The sequence below is a fragment of the Pseudorca crassidens genome, chromosome 15, assembly GCF_039906515.1.
Source record: "Pseudorca crassidens isolate mPseCra1 chromosome 15, mPseCra1.hap1, whole genome shotgun sequence".
NCBI lineage: Eukaryota > Metazoa > Chordata > Mammalia > Artiodactyla > Delphinidae > Pseudorca > Pseudorca crassidens.
In genome coordinates, this window is record NC_090310.1 from 29,569,253 (window position 1) to 29,591,391 (window position 22,139).

General features: G+C 47.4%; 1 protein-coding gene and 1 long non-coding RNA gene across 7 annotated transcripts in view; both read left to right on the forward strand.

Moving 5' to 3' along the window:
- LITAF (lipopolysaccharide induced TNF factor) overlaps window positions 1–22,139 on the forward strand; it is a 111,733-nt gene that overhangs the window by 71,787 nt on the left and 17,807 nt on the right. The window contains exon 1 of one of the 6 annotated variants that reach the window (XM_067706632.1): window positions 7,607–7,631. The exons of 4 other annotated variants lie outside the window; for them this stretch is intronic. In XM_067706632.1, the coding sequence (XP_067562733.1) occupies window positions 7,607–7,631 (25 nt within the window). Of the gene's footprint in view, window positions 1–7,606; window positions 7,632–9,353; window positions 9,418–22,139 lie in introns of those variants that run through there. One more of the 6 variants, XM_067706633.1, reaches the window with a different exon arrangement.
- Window positions 9,589–17,462, forward strand: LOC137207145 (uncharacterized). The gene is made up of 2 exons (XR_010934950.1): window positions 9,589–16,558; window positions 16,593–17,462. It is a non-coding gene; the product is annotated as an uncharacterized lncRNA (long non-coding RNA).

A 22,139-nucleotide genomic window follows, 5' to 3' on the forward strand; every position in this document is an offset into this window, starting at 1 on the left:
TGTGACTTTTGGCAACTTGCTTAATCTCTCTGGGCTCCAATGGCTACATCTGTAAAGTAGAGATGATAATACTTCCCTCACAGGGTTGTTGGGAGCACCATTTGTTAAATAAATATGATTCTAGGATTCAGGCTCCACCCACAAAGCCCCTTCTCCCCACCCAGGGCTGTTGGAATGGATCCCAGAGAACGAAGCTCTTCTGTGCCATGAAAACATTTGTTTCTGGGAAGCTACAGCAATTAGAAAGAGCCAGGGATGATTGCAAAGACACAGGGTACTCATTATTGATTCATTATCTAGCTCCTGCTCCCAACCAGAACATAAAATCCAGGGGAGTTAGGACTTTGCCCTTTGTTTTGTTACCCCAGCTCTTGGCCTTGGAACAGTCCTGGCACCCAGGACACATCAGCTGAGGGAGTGAGAAGGCTGTGCGACAGTCTCAGGAGTCAGCTGGACTTGGTTCAAATCCCATCTCCAGGCACCTTCTTGCTTTGTGACTTGGGGCTTGTTACTTAACCTCTCTGGGCCTCAGATGCCTCATCTGTAAAACAGGAGGTTTTTTTTTAAAGAAAAGGAGATAATGGATATAAAAGTGTCCAGCATCCAGCAGGGGTAGGGCTAGTGTTAGTGTTTCCCATCACTATCATCATCGTCGTCCTCCTCCTTCTGCACTGGGGGTTTATTCTGCATCCTTGGCCCATTGCTGTGGTCAGGGTATATCTTGTTAAATAGAACCACAGGCACACAGCGTGTCATTTAGGTGGTGTTGTTGAGGGAATCAGGCCTCTCATCCTGAGGACCTGTTTTTCCCTGCAGTTAATGGGCCACCCCCACAAGCAGGTAACAAAGTTCTCACTCTAGGCAGGCCCGGAAAGGCCCCACTTGCTACTTCTTCTGGGCCTGGTGAAGACAGAGGCCCGGCTAGTTTGGGGACAGTCTCCCACACCTCCAGGGGAAAGGCTGACCCACGTAATTGAAGGGTTGGGGAAACTCACCCGGGCTTCCACCTGGGCCACTGTCTGTAGGTGCCATCGCTTTGGTGCACCAGGCAGGTAGCATTGCCAGATAGAATAGAGAACGCCCAGTTAAATGTGCATTTCAGACCAACGCGTGATTTTTTTTTTTTTTTTTTTTAGTTTAAGTATGTCTTGTACAATGCTGAGAATATATTACAAGTCTGCAACACTGCAACATTCGGTACATACTTATACTAAACAATTACTTGCTGTTTATCTGAAATTCAGATTTAACTGGGAGTCTTGTGTTTTTATTTGCTGCATCTGGCAACTCTACCAAGGCCTCTCTCTGCCCCTGAATTCACCCCATTTCAGCTCTATCTTGGCAGCAGCAGAAGCAAAGGGCTTATCCAGGGCCAGAGCCCAGGCAAGGGCAGTGAGCTAGGATCTGGGCACGGGGAGGGCCTCGCCTGTCCCTGGCCTCAGTTTCCCCATCTGCGTAACTCAGCAGGAAGAATCTTGGCTGCACAGGGCTTTTGCAAGGATGAATCGTGTGATGTATGTGGGAAACATATTTTGGAAATGAAAAAGGTGTTATGGAAACATTAGTTACCAGAATTCATTGTTATGAATAACACAGACCAGTCAGTGGAGGCTGTTTCTGGCAACTGGTTTCCTTTTTTGAAAATTAGTTTTCCTAAACCAGCAATTTGTGTTTGTTCTTAAAATGTTAGAAAATGGGCTTTCCTGGTGGCGCAGTGGTTGAGCGTCCGCCTGCCGATGCAGGGACACGGGTTCGTGCCCCGGTCCGGGAAGATCCCACATGCTGCAGAGCAGCTAGGCCCGTGAGCCATGGCCGCTGAGCCTGCGTGTCTGGAGCCTGTGCTCCGCAACGGGAGAGGCCACAACAGTGAGAGGCCTGCGTACCGCAAAAAAAAAAAAAAAGTTAGAAAATGGAAAGTAGCAAAAGGAGAAGAAAAATCCTTAATTCTCCTCACTCAGAAACAACTATTTATCACGTTCTTTTATCCTTGAAAAAGTATGAAGACATTTTTCCAGGTGTATGTGTGTGCATTTTTTTCTTTTTAACAAAAATGGGATTATAGCCTGCATTCTTTCATGCAAACTGTTTTTCTCCCCTGGCTGCTGAAATTTCAGAATATACCCAGAGGACATCTCCCCCTTTCTGTTTGGTTTATGTGATGCCAGGGGTGTTGGCATATAATGTGTCCACTTCCCAGATCTTGTTCTGGGCCCTTTCAGGTTAGAATACAGCTGCAAAATCTTCAGTGGGAAGAGAAACAGTCACAGACGTATGTATAACTGCCCCACCTCTGCTATGTCCTCACAGAGCATATGTAAGATGCCTGGTTTACTTTTTTTTTTTTTTTTTTTGCCGTACGCGGGCCTCTCACTGTTGTGGCCTCTCCCCTTGCGGAGCACAGGCTCCGGATGCGCAGGCCCAGCGGCCACGGCTCACGGGCCCAGCTGCTCCGCGGCATGTGGGATCTTCCCGGACCGGGGCACGAACCCGCGTCCCCTGCATCGGCAGGCAGACTCTCAACCACTGTGCCACCAGGGAAGCCCTATTTTTTAACAGATAAATTCACATAATATAAAATTTAACATTTTAACTATTTTAAACTATACAGTTCAGTAAACTTCACAATTCAAAATATTGCACAACCTTCACCATTATTGGCTTCCAGAATATTTTTAGCGACCCCCAAAACAAACCCCATACCTATTACCCCACTCCTTCCAGCCCCTGGCAACCACCAATCAGCTTTCCGTATCTATAGAGTTTTCCTATTCTTGAAATTTCATATAAATGGAATCATATGATATGTGACCTTTTGTGTCTGACTTCTTTCACTTAGTATCATGTTTTCAAGGTCCATCCACACTGTTGCAGGTATCAGTATTTCACTTTTTATGATCAAATAATATTCCATCATAAGGGTATACCACATTTTGTTTATCTGTGCATCAGTTAGTGGACATTTGGGTTACTTCCATCTTTTGATTATTGTGAATAATGCTGTGAACATTCCTGTACAAATTGTGGATACCTGTTTTCAATTCTTTTGTGTATATACCAGGTGTAGAATAGTGGCTGCACCATTTTATATTCCCACCAGCAATGTTTGAGGGTTTCGATTTCTTCACATCCTCCCCAACGCTTGTTATTTTCCATTAAAACAAACAAAAATTTTTTATGACCACCATAGTGGGTATGAAGTGGTTTCTCATTGTGGTTTTGATTTGCATTTCCCTGATGACTAAAGATGTTGAGCATCTTTTCATGTGCTTGTTGGTGTTTGTATATCTTCTTTGTAGAAACGTCTATTCAAGTTCTTGGCCAGTTTTTTGTTTAAGTTAAATTTGTGTGTGTGTGTGAGATAAAATAGGCATAACATAAAATTTATCATTTCAACCATTTTAAGTGTACAGTTCAGTGGCATCAAGTACATCCACAATACTGTGCAATCATCACCACTATCCATCTCTAAAACTTTTTTTTAAAAAAAGACTATTTTTGGGCTTCCCTGGTGGCGCAGTGGTTGAGAGTCCGCCTGCCGATGCAGGGGACACGGGTTCGTGCCCCGGTCCGTGAGGATCCCACATGCCGCGGAGTGGCTGGGCCCGTGAGCCATGGCCGCTGGGCCTGCGCGTCCGGAGCCTGTGCTCCGCAACGGGAGAGGCCACAACAGTGAGAGGCCCGCGTACTGCCAAAAAAAAAAAAAGGATTATTTTTTAAAAGCAGTTTTAGGTTTACAGCAAACTTAAGAGGAAGGCACGGAAAGTTCCCTTATACCCCCTGTCCCCACAAATGCGTAGCCTCCCCCATTATCAACGTCCCCCACTAGAGTGGTACTGAGACAGGCTGGGGCCTGGGACTTGGGGCCCTCTGCTGCAGTGCTTGCACCTGGACAAACGTCTCCTTGAGCAACAAAATACAAAGAAACTATATGGGACTAAAATTAGCTGTGTGCATGTGCACTTGGGGCAAATTATGGACAACAAGATACAAAAAGACCAAAAACCCAACTGCCACTTCTGAAGAGTCCTGAGAAAAAACAGCGTACTGTGCATGCACCCTGCACACAACACCACCAAAAGGGTGGGCAAACCACCTAAGCTACTCCTTCTGCCCAACCCCTGGCCCCGCCCCTACCCTCACCCCAGAGCAGGAATCAGCCTACCACCCACCTCGGGGAGCGACCAAGGGCATCTGTTACTTGTTTTCACTCCCTCCTGCTGCAGCAGGAGCCCCAATAAAGCCTTACCTAAATTTCTTGTCTGGCCTCTTATCAATTTCTATCGATTAGGGAAGGCCAAGAACCTGATCGGTAACAGTATGTTTGTTACAGTTGATGAACCTACACTGACACATCATCATCACCCAAGTCCATAGTTTATATTAGGGTTCACTCTTGATGTTGGACATTCAATGGGTTTGGACAAATATAATGACATGTATCCATGATAATATCATACAGAGTATTTTCACTGCTCTAAAATTACTCTGTGCTCTGCCTATTCATTTCAGCCTGACCCTCACCCTCACCCCAATTCCTGGCAACTGCTGATCTTTTTACTGGCTCCATGGTTTTGCCTTTCTCCAGAACTTTTTCACCATCCCAACGCCCATTTAAAAAATTGGGTTGGACTTCCCTGGTGGCGCAGTGGTTGGGAGTCTGCCTGCCGATGCAAGGGACATGGGTTCGTGCCCCGGTCCGGGAGGATCCCACATGCCGCAGAGCGGCTGGGCCCATGAGCCATGGCCACTGGGCCTGCGCATCCGGAGGCTGTGCTCCGCAAGGGGAGAGGCCACAACAGTGAGAGGCCCGTGTACCGCAAAAAAAAAAAAAAAAAAAAAAAATTGGGTTGATGTCTTTTTGTTGTTGACTTGTAAGGGTGCTTTATAAAATCTGGATACTAGATCCTGATCAAGTGTACGATTTGCAAATATTTTCTCCCGTTCTGTGGCTTGTCTTTTCACTCTCTTGATACAGGCGTACTTTATCTTATGCTCTTTGCTTTATTGTGCTTTGTGGACATAGCATTTTTTTTTTAGAAATTGAAGGTTTGTGGCAACCCTGCGTCAGGCAAGTCTATTGAAGCCATTTTCTCAAGAGCATTTGCTTATTTTGTGTCTCTCTGTCACATTTTGGTAATTCCCGAAATATTTCAAACTTTTCCATTACTATTATATTTGTTATGGAGATCTGTGATCCGTGATCTTTGACATTACTACTAAGACTAGCTGAAGACTCAGATGATGGTTAGCAGTTTTTTTGTTTTTCTTTTTTTGGTTAGCAGTTTTTAGCAATAAAGTATGTTTAAATTAAGGTATGTACTTTTTTTTTTAGACATAATGCTATTGCACACAATAGACTATAGTAGCGTGTAAACATAACTTCAATATTCACTGGGAAACTAAAAAATTTGTGTGAGTCACTTTATTGCAATATTCACTTTGTTGTGGTGGTCTGGAACTGAACCCATAATATAGCCAAAGTATGCGGTTAGTGTGCTTTTATGCACAAAAGTTTTTAATCATGATGAAGTTCAATTTATCTATTTTCTCCTTTTGTTGCTTGTGCTTTTGATGTCATATTTGATAAACCATTGCCTAATCCAAGATCATGAGGATTTACACTTTTGTTTCCTTCTAAGAGTTTTATAGTTTTTCCATTTTGAATTCATTTTTTTCTATAGTGTGAGGTAGGGATCCAGCTTCATTGTTTTTTGGTTTTTTTTTTTTGCGGTACGCGGGTCTCTCACTATTGTGGCCCCTCCTGTTGCGGAGCACAGGCTCCAGACGCGCAGGCTCAGCGGCCATGGCTCACGGGCCCAGCCGCTCCGTGGCATGTGGGATCTTCCCGGACCGGGGCACGAACCCGCATCCCCTGCATCGGCAGGCGGACTCTCAACCACTGTGCCACCAGGGAAGCCCCAGCTTTATTGTTTTGCATGTGAATATCCAGTTGTTCCAGCACCACTTGCTGTAAAGACTCTTTTTCCATGGAATGGTCTTGATATCTTTCTCAAAAACCCATTGCCCACAGATGTATGGGTTTATATATGGAATCTCAATTTTATTTCATTGGTTTATATGTCTATTCTTATGCCCATAACACATGCTTTGATTACTGTAGGTTTGTACTGAATAATAACTTTGGAAATTTAGAAGTGTGAGTCCTCCGACTTTGTGTTCTTTTTCACAATTGTTTTGGTTATTGAGTCCCTTGCAATTCCATATGAATTTTAGTGTCTGCTTATCTATTTCTGCCAAAGAGGCAGTTGGGATTTAGATAGAGATTATATTGGATCTCTACATAAGTTTGGGGAGTATTACCATCCATGATGGTTAGTTTTGTGTGTCAACTTGGCTAGGCTCTAGTACCCAGTAATTCAAGTAAACGCTAATTTAGGTGTTGCTGTGAAGGCATTTTGTAGATGTGGTTAACTTCTACAACAAGTTGACTTTAAGGAGATTATTTAGGTAATTTGGGCCTTATCCAACCAGTTGAATGGCCTTAAGAGCAAAACTGAGGTTTCCCAGAAGAATTCCACCTATGGACTAGAGCTTCAGCTCCTGCTCAGGAGTTTCGTATCTATATCTGTGTATCTATGTGTCTATGTATCTATCTATCTCTGGTTCCATTTCTCTGATAGAACTCCGATATACCACATGAATATCTTCCCGTTTATTTAGGTCTTCTTTAATTTCCTTCAGCAACATTCAGTGAAGAAGTCTTCAACTTCCTTAGTTAAACTGTTTTCTGCATTTTGTTTTTGTATTTTTCCTTGCCAGTGTATAGAAATGCCACTGATTTTTTAAATGTTGATCTGGTATCCTGCCACCTTACAGAACTTGTTTATTTGTACTAACAGTTTTTGTGGATTCCTTAGGATTTTCTATATACAAGATGATGTCATCTACAAACAGAGATAGTTTTACCCCTTCCTTTCCAATCTGGATGCTTTTTATTTCTTTTTCTTGCCTACTTGCTCTGGCTAGAACTTCTAGTACAGTGTTGAATAGAAGTTGTGAAAGCAGACATCCTTGCTTGTACTTGATCTCAAGGGTGAAAGCATCCTGTCTTTCACCATGGAGATGATGTTTGCTGTGGGATTTTCGTAGATGCTCCTTATCAGGTTGTGGAAGTGTCTTTCTATTCCAAGTTTGTTGAGTGTCTTTATATCTTGAAAAGGTGTTGGATTTGGGGGACTTCCCTGGCGATCCAGTGGTTAAGACTCCGCACTTCCACTGCAGGGGGTGCGGGTTTGACCCCTGATTGGGGAACTAACTAAGGTCCCACATGCCGTGTGGTATGGCCAAAAACTGAAAAAAAGGTTTCAGATTTCGTCATATGCTTTTTCTGTGTCTATTGATGACACAGAAAAAGATGATCATGTGGCTGGTTTACTTTTCTTCCCTTTTTGGAAGCGTTGGGTTGGAAATTTCAACTCTGTGGTTTTTTCAGGGGTCAAAAAAGGGTTACAGTTTTATAGCTCTCCCCATAAATAATTGCAAACTCACGGATGCAGTAAGTGTTTAGGACAGATGAGAAAACAAAACCAGCTCCTGCTGTGGCTCAGCAGTTGGGGGGAGAAAAACGAATGAAGATGGCTTAGCAATGAGTAATAGAGATGGAAATTCAGGTGTGCGATTGCTTTTCCTTCAGTAGAAAGGAAGAAGGAAAGAAGAGGATGGGGGAGAGGGAGGAAGGAAGGCAGGAAGGCTGTTTCTTCAAGATTTTGCTCTGACATATTTTCTGTAGGGCTCACCTCTTGCTATCAATGGTCTGTGATACTCTGGGTTAATGTCAAGACATCAGGTGTTGGGCACAATCCAGCTTTCTCTATAGTTTTAAAACAAGAAAAGATTGGCATCACTAATAACATCTACGTGGCAACTTCTCATGCTGGGGAGAACTTTGAAATCCCCTCCTTTAATTGAGTAATACGTCCAGGGCTGGTAGTAATACGTGGCTGCTGGTAGCTGGGTCCACGTGGTGAAAGGTGGTAAGAGCTTTGGGCAGGGAAGAAGGGGACAGTTTACTATAAGACATTGGGCAAGTCACTCTCTGCCTGGGTCTCAGTGTAAAGCGGGGGAGGGTTCCACCACCAGAGGAGTTGTGGGATCCAGGTCTATGAATCCGCAAGGGGGATTTTAGGCTCCCCGCCCAGGTTCCAGAATCATCAGCCGGTGATTCAGAAACAAAACCAAATAACAAACAAAAAAGCCCGACGAATTTCCGGCATTTCTCTAGATAGCCACATTAGGGTTCCACCCATTCTCCAGGACTCTGTACTCTCAAAGCCACATCAGCTCATCAGTGCCCTGTAATGACTTCCCAGGGGGGCCTGCTGGATCAGGGCTGCTATTATTACTGTAGCAGCATAATGGGGGCTCTTATCAGATACGCAGCACCTGTTTAGGGGCAAAGGGTTTTGCTGAAACAGTAGTTACTGATTTCCAGTTTTCAGTGATGGAGTGAGAAAGTACCTAGGGGCCAGGGGCCACCCTGGGGGCATACAAAGTACAATAGTTAGCAGATAGGGTAATTTTTTTTTAACATCTTTATTGGAGTATAATTGCTTTACAATGGTGTTAGTTTCTGCTTTATAACATAGGGTAAGTTTTATTTAACGCAATCTGTGTTAAATGCTTTGCCTGCATTAGCTCACCTAATTCTGCCGTAGATCTTATGAGATATGCGCTGTTATGCCCATTTTACAGAGAGGAGACTGAGGCTCAGAGAAAGTGGGCACTTGGCCAAAGGCACATAGAGCATCTTGGGCTGTCTGTATGCGTCTGAATGTACAGAAATTTGTTATGGGGAGAGAAAGGCCGCCCTCCGGAGGGCAGGGAGCACTGGATCCCTTGGCGCGGGATCTGGAACTCGAGGGTGGGAGTCCGCATAGTCTGAGGGTGGGGAAGAAGGAATGCCAGAGATGGGGGACCCATGCGAACCGGGGAGAGCAGGGGGTGGAAATCAGGAGGGGAGATTCAAGGGTGTCCGGGCACGTGGCGGGGATCGACGAGCAGGGGCAGAATCCGAAAGGGGAAACACCAGTATAGGGCGAGTGGGGTCTGGGCTGAAACTGGGGGTTCCAGGGAGTGAACGGGGTCTGGGGTGTAACCCGGGGTGTTTCGAGGGTAGTGGGAGATCGGAGGGGTGGAGGGGAAAGGCAGAAGCCGGAGGGTCGCAGGTCCCTGGCGGGCTCTCAGGCCCGGGTTAGCGGCCCCCGCAGGTGGCTGGGCGCGGGTCCCGACCGCGCGCGGAGGCGTGGAGAAGCCGGAAGCCGAAGCCGCAGCGTCCCGCCCCGGCCGGTCCAGCTCCCGCCCCCGCCGCCGGGAGCTCCTCCCCGCCGCCCGCCCGCCAGCCCGCCAGCCTGTACCGCCAGCTCAGACCTCCCGGCTCGACTGGTTGCGCGGGCGGCGGTGAGTGCAGCGCTGGAGGGCTGGCGGTCGGGGCGCGGGTGGGGGGCGCGGGTGGGGGGCGCGGATGGGGGCGGGCAGCGGCCGGGGCGCGAATCGGGGGTACCTCGGGCCGGCGGTGGGGAGCGAGCGGGCTCCGTGCGGCGCGAGCACCTGCTCCGGGCTCCACGCGGGTCGTGGCGGCCGGGAACCCTGACGGGTCCCCGGGGTCGAGGTGGGGTGGAAGGCGTCGAGGTCCCGCCTCGATCTTCTGTGCGGCGCCGGTGAGGCCGGGTTTCCGGCCTCTCGGCGCCTGTTCCCGCCGCGGGACAGGCTGGTTCCGTTCCTGCTCTGCTAAGTGGGCAGATCGCCCGCGGATCGCGCGCGGTGGGGTCGTCCCGCCCCAACCTGAAAGCGCGCCCCTTCCTACTCGCGGGGCCGCCTCCCCGGAGAGAACTCCCCGAGGCTTTTCAGGAAAGTCTCAACTCGCTCTGGTGGCAGCTATCTCAAAGTTGAGATTTCCAGAATCATCAGCCGGTGATTCAGAAACAAAACCAAATAACAAACAAAAAAGCCCGACGAATTTCCGGACGCCGGTCCCAGAAATTCGACTTCTAGGGGCCACGGCATCTGCGTTTTTCCCCTGACCCCGGGGGTTCCCCGCAGGATTCAGGACGGCTCTCAGCCGGTGACTGTGTGGACACCCGAGGGCCTAGGGAGCCCCCAGCAGATGAAAATCCGGGACACAGAGCAAAGGGAGCCTGGGCCCTGGCTACCCCTTCATGGGGGGGTAAGGTGGGCACCCTGTGAGTGCAGGGCTGGGCCGGGACCCCATCCACTGCCGGTGCTGGATGGATGCCAGTGGCACATGCCGGCGAGGTGGACCTCGCCCCTCCCTACCAAGATAGGCAGGTTGCCCCCTCCCGTCTGCTGTACAGGCCCCTGTCGATCTGGGCAGTGGGGTAATTGTTGTGCCAGAAGCCCTTGGTCAGGGTCAGGGAGAGGAGGTGATGGGAAATGGGTGTATTCTGGAAGGGCTGTGCATTCCAGGGATCAGGCCAGCTGGTCTTTGAATAGTTTTCTGGTGGCTTTTGTGCTTCCGATAAGTGGGGCTGATGTCATTGCCTGTTGGACCGAGCTTTGGTGGCTGGGAAATCCAGTTTCTGGAAGCCACAGGACCTTCCCATCTTAGCCCGTCAGGGTAGACTCTCCCACCCGTCCTTCCCAAGGGGAATAAATCCTTGGCCTGGTGAGCTGGCCCTGGTTCAGGCGCTGTCTGGAATGCAGGTTGGCCCTGCCGTTCCCCTGGGGCCCTTTTAAGGAAAGACATGGTTTGCATTAGTGTGTGCTTGACTGCCTCCCTTACCTTCCTACTCCCACCCCAAGACGTCTCTGGGTGACTCTTCTAAAATGGGACTAACCTGGATGCCGTGTAGTGGGATGAACTGGTATTTGGGACTCCACCAGCATGTTTGGTTTTATCACAATTGGCTCGGAGTCCAGCGAGCAGGTGACTTGCTCTACCTGGCATAGAATAACACCCATGCTGCACTTGGCTTACCTCTCAGCCAGTCCTTGCTCTGGAATGTAAATGTGCACCAGACTCTCTAAGAAACATTTATTGTAGCTCTAGGATGGGAGAGGTCCATCTTCTCTCTTTCCTGTTACTTTAAGGCATGAATAATACATGCTTTTATTCAAATTTGTAAAAGTATCCTTGTTGTAATGTTTTCGTGGATTAAGTGACTCGGTGATTGATCTGAGATGGAGAATCAATTTCTGAAGTCTCTTAAAATACTAGATAGAAGTCATTTCGCTGGCTCTGGCGAGTAAACTTCCCTTTGTTCCTGTGGTCGCTTTTACGCGGTAGCTGTGGGGAAATAAAGTGCTACCCTTGCCTTGTAAAGGACACAGAAGAAATGGCTCCCGGTCCTGAGGGGTTTATGCTGTGGGTGGAAAATGGAAACACACAAAGGTGAAAAGCCAATGCTCAGCAATGCCCCTGTGACTCTGGAAGGATTGAAAGGAATGGAAAGGAGGGAGCTGTGAGCTGGGGGCCAGGTTAGTCGGGGAAAGTTTCATAGCAAAGCAGAGGCCTGAGTACAGGTAGCAGAAGGTACATGTGGACTTAGATGGGCAGCATTCCGAATGAGCAGGAGGGGCTCAGCAAAGCTTCGGAGGAGGCACGGACTAGCCCATAGCTGAGAACAGTAAAAGGGGAACCACTGAGAGCAAAGGAACCGGAAGGCCTAAGTTCATTTTCAAGGAGATAGGGCATGATTTGTTGCCATTACCCACAACCAGAGATGCTATGGTGCCACTGTGAGAACGGGAGTATGCCCTCAGGGACTTAAAATTCTCCCACCGAAGATCAATCAACCCCAGCTACAGTGATGGTGGAAAAAGCAAGATCTGACACGAAGTCCAAAGTCTTGGCACAGTGACTTGTCCTTATTTGTGCTTTCACTGCAACAAAAATAGCTCAGTGGGCGAGGTGGTCCATCTCAACATGCAAATAAGTCCTCCTTAACTCTGCCAGACTTAGTACTGACGTGTTTATGGTGTCTTTGGTGCCCATGTGGCCCCCCTATGGCCTGTTCTGAACTGGACTGGTGTTTACTTATCTTAACATTGTTATTTGAGTTCTAAGTGGTACTTTCCCGGGTCCTCACAATTTCATCTTATTGTTTGCACTCCGGGCAGTCAGGATAACACTTTCGTAGCTAATGAAGTTGTCCCTTAGCCGCAGGTTATTTCAGTAGGAGAACTGTGTGTCGTTTCATAGGGTTTAAGACCTGGACAGAAGAAAGGAAATATCAAGGGTGTCTGTGTGGTGATTCCCTGTTCACCTAGTAGGTAGGAGGTTAATTCACCAAGATCGGAAAAGCCAGAGGCACTTTCTTCTTTGTGGGTGAAGAAGGTAACTTCAGGGAAAATGACGATGGAGAATTGAAGCTTACTTAGCTCGTGGAGTTTTAGAATTGACAGTGTTCCTGGGGTCAGTTTAAGAGCTTAGCATTGACTTGCCCTAACCTTGAGTCCAGGGAGGTTATTCATAAAGGCTGCACTGATAGCTTTTAAAGTTATGTAAAAAATAACAATATTACAGAAAGCGTGAAAGATAAAGAAGATTATCAGGTATAATCTCACCCTGTGAATGAAACAACTAGCATCTGTTTTCCTTATTTGGCCGTTTTATCTTTTGTCATGGTGCCTGTTTTTTTATGAAGTTGTAATCAGGGTACATGTCATTTTGTCTCCTGATGGAGTCCCATTAATGTTCTCATTGTGCTGTTTCATCAAAAACTATCATTCATGTGGAAACTGGGGATGTGGTTTCACCAGGAATCCAGGGGGAAATTGCCCTCTCTGATTGTGGGGGAGCAGCCCAGCTCCCCAGTGGAAGGATTTTCCATTCTACAAATCACTGTAATTTGTAGTTATGCCATCTTTGAACCTGGCTCTCAGATTGTGGTCACTTTATCTTTGACTTGTGAAACAGACTGAATTTAGAAGATGTCATTTGAAAACATGTCTCTGAAATCTTTCCCTGTGAGCTTTGGTATTTTTTAACTGAGGGAGACCGAATCTGAATGTGTTTTGGGGTCCATTAGCCTAAGAACCTTAGTGTAATTTCTCACTTCCTTTCCCAAAGAGAGTTGGAGATCCCAATTTCCCCTTTTGTCTAAATTCTTCCTCCTTACTGACTGAGAGCTTAAGAAGCACCATTTGCCTGGGACGTTTTCTGGTGCCGTATACGGGTTAAATTACATTACAGCAAACACAGCGTCGCAGAATCTTTGTATTTTAAAGATTGCTAGCCAGTGGCCTTTAGTTTAAGAACTTTGAACAATATTTGATGGACTAAATGTAGAAGTCAGATAATTCGTTAGGGTTTTTGAAATCAGGTTTCACTTGTGCTCACATTATTGTAAAGAACATTTTTCTCTAGCGACTGTGAAAGACCAGCTCTCTTTGACCTCAGCTGGTTCTCCACCTTGTTACAAACTACACTGTTTTCTTAGGGGACCTGACAATTTGCATGTGTGTGTGTGTGTCCTCCTTTTGCTGAAGGAATGCCTTTTTATCCTGGGGTCATTTCTGTGATGCACGTATACCCGGAGCAAGATTCTTTTCTGGGGCCGCACGGTGGGGGCAGAGAGTGGAATTGAATAGTCTTCCTCTTTTTCTTCCTGAAAGAACTGATCTTAGAGGATTAAGTTGGTGGTGAAAAAGCTGCTTTATCTTCTCTCTGAAGGCTTTGCCCTTTTGTATGTTGATCTGATACCTAAATCTAGAAAGCAGGAGGATATATTTTTAGAAGAGTTTATCACCTACCTGTGGTTAAAACCACTTTGTGAGAGTTTTAAATCTATCTTAAGGGAGGGGGTACAGATCTGTGGCCGAGAATCAGTGTGCATTCAGCTGGGAGGTTTGGAGATTCATTCAACTCTAAGGCCCATTTGCTTAAATATGGTGGTATCTATCTATCTACCTAGGTAAGTATCCATCCACTCATCCTCAGTGAGAAATAATAGAAACCCTGATCATCACCCCCGCCTCCACTGAACCTTTCCCATTTAACCAAAATACACTTGAGAAAAAAAAACTTAAAAAAGTAAACCTTAACATTTTTTTGCTTTTGTTTTTAAAAACTGAACTTGAATGCTTTTGAGTGAGGCCTGCCTGCTCCAGTTCATCTTATAGTTTAATTTTAGGTTTGCGGGAAAGTGGCAGTTCGGGCAGGGAGTTCTCATCTACCCCTCACCCAGTCGTCCCAACTACCCCCCGCCCCGCAACATCTTACATCATCACCACAGGACATTTGTCAAACTAGGAAACTGACATTGGTAACTCACTGTTAAGCACATTCCAGACGTTATTTGGAGTTCACCAGTGTTTCCGCCAACGTCCCTTTTCCGTTCTAAGATCCCACCCAGGGTACCATACTGCATTGAATCACCCCATCTCCCAGTCTCCTCCGGTCTACTACGGTTTCTCAGTCTTTCCTTTCCTTGTTTTTCATGACTTTCTGGAGAGCACTGGGCAGAGATTTTATAGAATTTCCCTCACATTGGGTTTGTCTGATGTTTTTCTCATGATTGCACTGGGGTTACGGGTTTGGGGGAAGAAGGCATCAGAGATGAAGGGCTCTTTGCATCACATCACATCAGGGGGTACATGATACCCATGTGACATTGCTAATGATGTTAACCTTTGTCTCTAGCTTAAGGTGGTGTTTGCCAGCTTTCTCCATTGTAGATAGTCTTCTTCTCTTTTCCTAGACTATTCTTTAAAAGCAAGATACTAAATCCAGCCCACACCTAGGAGAGGGAGGGGCTAGATTAATCTCCACCTCCTGGAGGGAGGGGGCTTCTACACATATCATTTGGAATTCTTCTGTAAGGAAGATTTGTCTTTATTTAGGAAATACTTCTCTAGTTATAAGTAAGTACTCGGGATGTAAATGTATAATAAAGGTAATTAATATGGCTGTACATTAGAAATGAAACTTATTAAGAAAGTAAATCCTAAGAGTTCTCATCACAAGGAAAAGAATTTTTTTCCTATTTCTTTAGTGTTGAATCTTTATGAGAGGATGCCTGTTCACTGAACTATTGTGGTAATCATTTCGTGATGTATGTAAGGCAAATCATTATGTTGTACACCTTAAACTTACACAGTGCTGTATGTCAGTTATATCTCAAACTGGAAACGAAAACTACCCCCAAAACATACACTCTTTCAAAGAGCGTGCACTATAGATTCCCCCATCGTATATGGGATATATATACGCCATATGTTCGCATGAAATCTCAGCTCTGCCAGGAGGTTGTCTGTGCATTGCTTTCGCTAAAGCTCTGGGGGATCCAGAGAAACATGGAAGATAGCCCTTCCCTGGAGGAGTGTAATGCAGTCCGGTTAGAGAAACAGAATCTAATTTGCAGACAGGAAGCAATTAGGACACAGTGGGAAGGCTTCTGTCATCCAGGGCTGGGTTGTATAGGATAGGCAAGGGGAAGCGGGGCATGCCTTAAAAGACTGCAGTAGCTAATGTTTACCACCCTGTTCTCACCTTAAGTCTTGCTAAAGGCAAGACTGTGGTATAACTTTCAAAGGTATGACAGTTATAAAACCTACAGTCATCTGGACTATGGCCAGAATTGAGAAAATAAGCAAATAGGAGTCTCCCAAGTAACGCATGTATTTATGATCAAGATAAATGCCCAAGCTTGTTTACTTTTCTCATGGGAGGCGCCGAAGGAAACTAGTAATTCTTACTTTACACAGAGTTCTTACACACTGGGTTCTGGTTTTCCAGTCCTCGGAAGCTTTGAAGCAGCAAATGGAGGAGTAGGATGGGGGCTGCCAGCAGCCTGGGGTATCACAGAACCACAAGATGCTGACACAAGCATTTCCCTCCCTCCCTCCCTCCCTCCCTCCTTTCCTTCCTTCCTTCCTTCCTTCCTATCCTCCTTCCCTCCCTCTCTTTCTCTCTCTCTTCCTTTCTTTCTTGACTTTAAGAAGGCGGAGAGAAATAATAGGGGATCATTTTAGAAAATGGTTAAGAGATTTTCAGGGGAGAGATATTGAAAAAGGGGCCTCGATCAGAATGAAGCAACACCAGAAGTTATGAGACTGGAGTTTTTGTTGTGTTGAGACGTGATCTGGGGAGAGGACCCCTTGGCTACGGGTCTTTGGGCCTTGGATGTGTGTTTATACTGATGGGGAGTTATTGGATGGCTTCTGCTCTGGTTGCTTTCTCCTGGTATTCTAGGTTTTGAGGCTTATTTTTAGAATCTGAATTCTCCCTGGCAGGGGTTGAAAACTTTGGGGGGCTTTTCAAGTCACTTTTGGGCTGCTGGTTAATGAAACAGAACCTGCGTGGGGGTCCCTCCCCAGAAGGTCCAGCCTGGGAGCCTGGTCCCCACCTCACCTGGGCCAGACTCTTTGTTTCTTTTTTTCTTGGCCGTGCTGTGCGGCATTCGGGATCTTAGTTCCTCGACCAGGGATAGGACCTGCTCCCCTTACAGTGGGAAGCGCGGAGTCTTAACCACTGGACCGCCAGGGAAGTCCCAGGGCCAGGCTCTTGATGTAGAAAGTGCTCCTGTAACCCGACCCTACCCTCCTGGCCAACCACTGCTCACGCCCCCACAGGACACAGGTACAACCACTGCTCACGCCCCCACAGGACACAGGTGTGCCTGCCTCTGTGCCTTCTGCCACACTGTTCACCCACCTCCTGTTCTGCCCTTGCCTGTGTCCTTCTCTTGTCTTAGACCCTCCATTTGCCTTAGAATCTGGGCTCAGTTTCCCCTTTGCGTTTGCTCCCATATCTCCCCATGTTGGTTAACTTTGCCTCCCTAAATGGGTTCCTTAAGCCCAGTGAGGGAGGGTCCATGCCTCCCCAATCCCACATCCGCCATCAGCCTTCAGAACCTCCCGCCTGAAAAATGGATCATAGCGTAAAATGTGAAGAGAAGAATTTTATTTTGGCCAATAGGATGTTGTTAGTACAGATTTGGGGCTGATATAGCAGAAACGGTGGAGTGCACAGCTTTTCACCAGAGAAGTAATCAGTAACTTTAATGATAACGTCATTTCACCCAGAGGTGGGAGGACAAGAGAGACCAACCTGGGGAGGGCAAATATGGGTTTGCAGAAGAGGCTCTTTTTCCCCGTTAAAAAAAAAAGAAGTTTTGGGACTTCTTTGGTGGCGCAGTGGTTAAGAATCCACCTGCCAATGCAGGGGACATGGGTTCGAGCCCTGGTCCAGGAAGATCCCACATGCCAGTTGCAGAGCAACTAAGCCCGTGCACCACAACTACTGAGGCTGTGTTCTAGAGCCCGTGAGCCACAACAACTGAGCCTGCGTGCCACAACTACTGAAGCCCGCGCGCCTAGAGCCTGTGCTCCACAGCAAGAGATGCCACCGCCATGAGAAGCGCACGCACCGCGATGAAGAGTAGCCCCCGCTCGCCACAACAAGAGAAAGCCTGTGCACAGCAACGAAGACCCAATGCCGCCAAAAATAAATAAATAAATAAAATAAATTTATTAAAATAAAAGATTTAGTGTATTTTATTTTAAATTTCATTAATTTTAAAACTTATTTTTTATAAATACATCATAATTAATATAAATAAATTATAGATTATAGAACTGTAAATTTTTATAGTTATAAATATGTTTAACTTATTAATTTTTTCTTAATTTAATTTTTTGATTTTATAATCTTGCTATGGCTCAATATACAAAAGATCAACTTAGGGTAGAAGAGTGAAAAGCATTCGTCTGGCTGCATCCCCCAGTGCACCTCCCCCCTCTGCTTACAGGCAACCACTGTTACCAGTTTCTTTGTTTCTTCTTTTCTTTTTTTTTCTTCCTTTTGGCCACATCATGCAGCAGTGAAAGCGCTGAGTTCTAACCACCGGACCGCCAGGGAATTCCCAGTTGTCAGTTTCTTGTGTATCCATTTGGAGGCATTTTATGCATATTTTACAAAGAAATACGTATATCCTTCTTCGTTGTACCCAAATGATGGCCTATGACAATAAACACCATTTGGGCTTTTGTCATGCACTGATACATCTCGGAGATAACTGCGTTTCTGCACATAAACTTCCTCATTCTGTCTTTTTTGTGGCTGCGTTGGGTCTTTGCTGCTGCGCACGGGCTCTCTCTAGTTGCGGTGAGCTGGGGCTACCCTTTGTTGTGGTGCACGGGCTTCTCATTGTGGTGGCTTCTCTTGTTGCGGAGCACGGGCTCTTGGGCACGCGGGCTCAGTAGTTGTGGCACACGGGCTTAGCTGCTCCGCGGCATGTGGGATCTTCCTGGACTAGGGCTCGAACCTGTGTCCCCTGCATTGGCAGGTGGGTTCTTAACCACTGTGCCACCAGGGAAGCCCCCTCATTCTTTCTTGATGGTTGCATACTATTCCCTTGTGTGGATGCGCCATAACTGGTCTACCCAGGCCTCTGCTGATGGACAATTAGGTGGTTTCTGGCAACATTGCAGTGAGTACCCTTGTGTGCTCATCGTTTTGTCACTGCACCCAGGCATGGGGTCAGCTCTGATACAGATTCCTAGAGGAGGAATTGCTAGGTTAAAGGACTCATGCATGTTAAATTTTGGTAGATGCTTCTGTTGTGTGAGACTCAGGTTACCTTCCTACCGGCTCTGGGAGAGAGGCCTGTTCATCCACGTCCAGGCCAGCTCTGTGTACAATCAAACATTCTGCTCTTTGCCAGGGTGAAAATGGCAAATCTAATGATGGGTGAAAAAGATCTGGGTATCAGTTGTGGATTTTTTTAAACACAGCCCTTTCATTTAATTAATTAATTTATTTAATTGACGTATAATCGATTTACAATGTGTTAGTTTCTGGCGTGTGACAAAGTGATTCAGTTATACATATATATACATATTCTTTTTCATTATGGTTTATTACAGGATATTGAATATAGGTCCCTGTGCTATACAGTAGGTCCTTGTTATTTATCTATTTTGTGTATATTAGTGTGTACCTGCTAATCCCAAACTCCTAATTTATCCCTCCCCACCTTCCCCCTTTGGTAACCGTAAGTTTGTTATCTCTGTCTATCAAACCTTTCATTTTAGAATAGTTTTAGATACACAGGAAAGTTGCAGAGCCGGCGCAGAGGTGCCGTATGCTCCATCCAGCCTCCCCTACTGTTAGCATCTTACATCATCAGGGTGCATTCGCCACAGCTAAGAAACTGACATTGGTGACTTCCTGTTAACCAAGCTCCAGACGTTTTGAGTGTCACCAGTTTTTCCAGTGGATTCCATTCCAGGGTCCAATCCAGGATCCTACCTTTTGTTTGGTTGTCACCTGTCATTCTCCTTTGGTCTGTGACAGTTTCTCAAGCTTTCCTTTTTCCATGACCTTGGCTGTTTTGAGTTCTGGCTTGGTCCCCTGTAGAAAGTCGCCCAATTTCGGTTTGTCTGAGGTTTTCTTGTGATGAGCCTGGGGTCAGGGGTTTTGGGGAGCAGGACCACCAAGCCAGAGTGCCCTTTTCACTCCGTCAGATCAGCAGGTGCGTGATGTCCACATGACTCCTCACTGATGATATTAAGCTTGACCATCTGTCCCTGAGTCGCTTTAACTGCATCTCCCTGCTTTAGAGAGAGACAAGCATCTTTCTGTATGAAGACTGGCTTGGCCGGGGTGGGGTGGGGTGGGGGGGAGCTGTCCAGGGGTGGGTCGTGGTCAGCATGATGGGTGTGGGGTTGAGGAGTTCAGGGGACCGTGGGCATTGCGTGCAGACCCCCGAGTCCCCGGGGACCTGCTGTGGACGGGCTGACGGGGAGGCACAGCCCCTGAAGGTAGAGGTGCAGGGCCAGGCCAGTGAGGCAGTCCTTCCAGAGGAGATGCCAGCAGCCTTGGGAGAAGAGGACAGGAAACGGGAAGTGGGCTTGGAGGGGTCATGGCCAAGGGAGGAGGGAGGCTGGTGGTCAGGGGTGAATCCGTGGACACGGAAGAGAAGCAGGGAGCCAGAGGGACTGAGGACCCAGGCTGAGAGAAGAGAGGGGTTTTGGTTTTTACCTTTTTTTCACTTTTTTTTTTGCAGTACGTGGGCCTCTCACTGTTGTGGTCTCTCCCGTTGCGGAGCACAGGCTCCGGACGCACAGGCTCAGCGGCATGGCTCACGGGCCCAGCCGCTCCACGGCATGTGGGATCTTCCCGGACCGGGGCACGAACCCGTGTCCCCTGCATCTCAACCACTGCTCCACCAGGGAAGCCCTGGTTTTTATCTTTTAATAAGGAAAGATTTGAACCAGCCTAGAGATCAGGAGAGAAGCCAGCTGAGAGGGCAGGGTTGGCAGGAGGGGTCATTGTTGGAGCAAAGTCCCCCGGACGTGGCGGGGTGTGGCAGGGTGGCCACACTTGTGGACTTTAAGTGGAGTTTGAACCAGAGAAGGGCTCCTTCAGTACCGAGGGTGGGTGGACAGATGCCTGGGAGCTGGGGTGGGAGGTTGAGGGGCTCAGGTCTCTGGTGGGGGGCACCCCCCATGGGAGGGGGAGAGCCCCCTTGGGAGTCTGCAGGGCCAGAGGGGGATTGGGCAACCTAGCTCGGAGGGGGCAGGTTTGTTTGCTCTGGCTGCTGTAACAAATTACAAGCCTAGTAGCTGAAATAACACGTTTATTATCCTACAGTCTGGAGCTCAGAAGTCCAAAATGGGTGTCACTGGGTGACAAGGTGCTGCATTCCTCCTCGAGGCTCTAGGCCGGAATCCATCTAGCATCCGCCTGCATGTCTTGGTTCATGGCTCCGTGGGCCAATTTCAAAGTCAATGGGCCTCTTCTCTCTTTCAGGCCCTCCTGCTTCCCTATTCTAAGGACCCCTGTGGTTGCCTCAGGCCCACCTGGATCATCTCCTCATCTCAAGGGCCTTAACTTCATGACAGCTGCAGAGTCCCTTTTGCCATTTAAGGCATGTTCTGGGGATTAGGGTGTGGACAGCTTTAAGGGGCATTATTCTGTCTATGTACTGCAGGTGGGGCTGGGAGGGTCAGACTGTAGGGGGTTTGGACAAACAAGTAAAGGCGTGAAGGTAGAGGCCTCAGAACAGGGGCACGTGGTGTGATGGGGTCTGTGCTTGGGTCCTCCTGCCTCCTGGCAGTGAGACCTCTTGTGTCACTGTGGGCAAGTGACCCCCTCCCCGGATTTTACTCTGCTTCCCTGTAAGTAATTAGAACTAATGCTTTCGTAGTGACCCACGTGCCCAGTGTTCTGGGCACATCCAACTTGCAACACTGTGAAGGTGTGGGTACGATTGTTAGCCCATTTTCCAGATGAGGAAACCAAGGCACAGAGAAATGAAGCAACTCACCCAAGTTCACACAGCCTAGACATGGCAGAGTTGGGATTTGAACCAAGGAAGTTTGGTCCCAGTTACTGCTGTTAAACATTCAACCTACCTTAAAATCCTATTGTCTTAATTTTCTTTGGGCCTTTTTTGTTCCCCTCTCTGTGCCCCATCTGCTCACATTCTTCCATGTCTTCTCTTTTCTCCAAATCACTGTTGGGTATTCAGCAGGCCAGGTCGTGGTCCACATCATTCCTGCTGACCCCTGAGAGGTGGGTGGTGCCCGCCCATGCTTGTAAATGACAGGCAACACACACAGGTGTTTCTGAAAACCCCACATGCAACCGTATCTTGGGTACCAGGCAGAGACATCCCACCTGTAACATTTCTGAGCTCAGTGGCCATGGCCTTGCTTCTCCACCAGGTCAGTTCCTGATCAGAGTCGCCTGTGAAGCCCACGTGTCTTGTACAATTGCCCAAGGAGAATTCTCAGCATCGGGCATTACCTCTCTGTCCTCCTCCTCCTTTGCTTTTGGACCCTGCCTGCCTGTCGGTCATTTCACCAGAAAGGATTGGGAGTGGGGAGAAAAAAGTCACCTGAGACTCCTTAAGAGTCCCCCTTCCATCCGTGCTGGTTGTAGGTAAGCACTGAGGGTGGAGATGCTGCAAAGGTGTGAACTCCGTCCCCCCCACTTCCTGTCCACATGTGTCAGCAGCAGTTGCTGATGTTTATGGCATCTTGGGGTAGAAGCTCGTTAGAGCCTCTGAATTTTCTTGACACCCATGAGAAAAGATTGTCATTTTTGGAGAATGGTTGACACACCGTCCATGTAGAACAAGTGGCTTCAGAGCCATGCCAAGGACCAGGTGATGAACACGGAGTGACAGGTGTTACTGAGTTTGGGCTGGTGG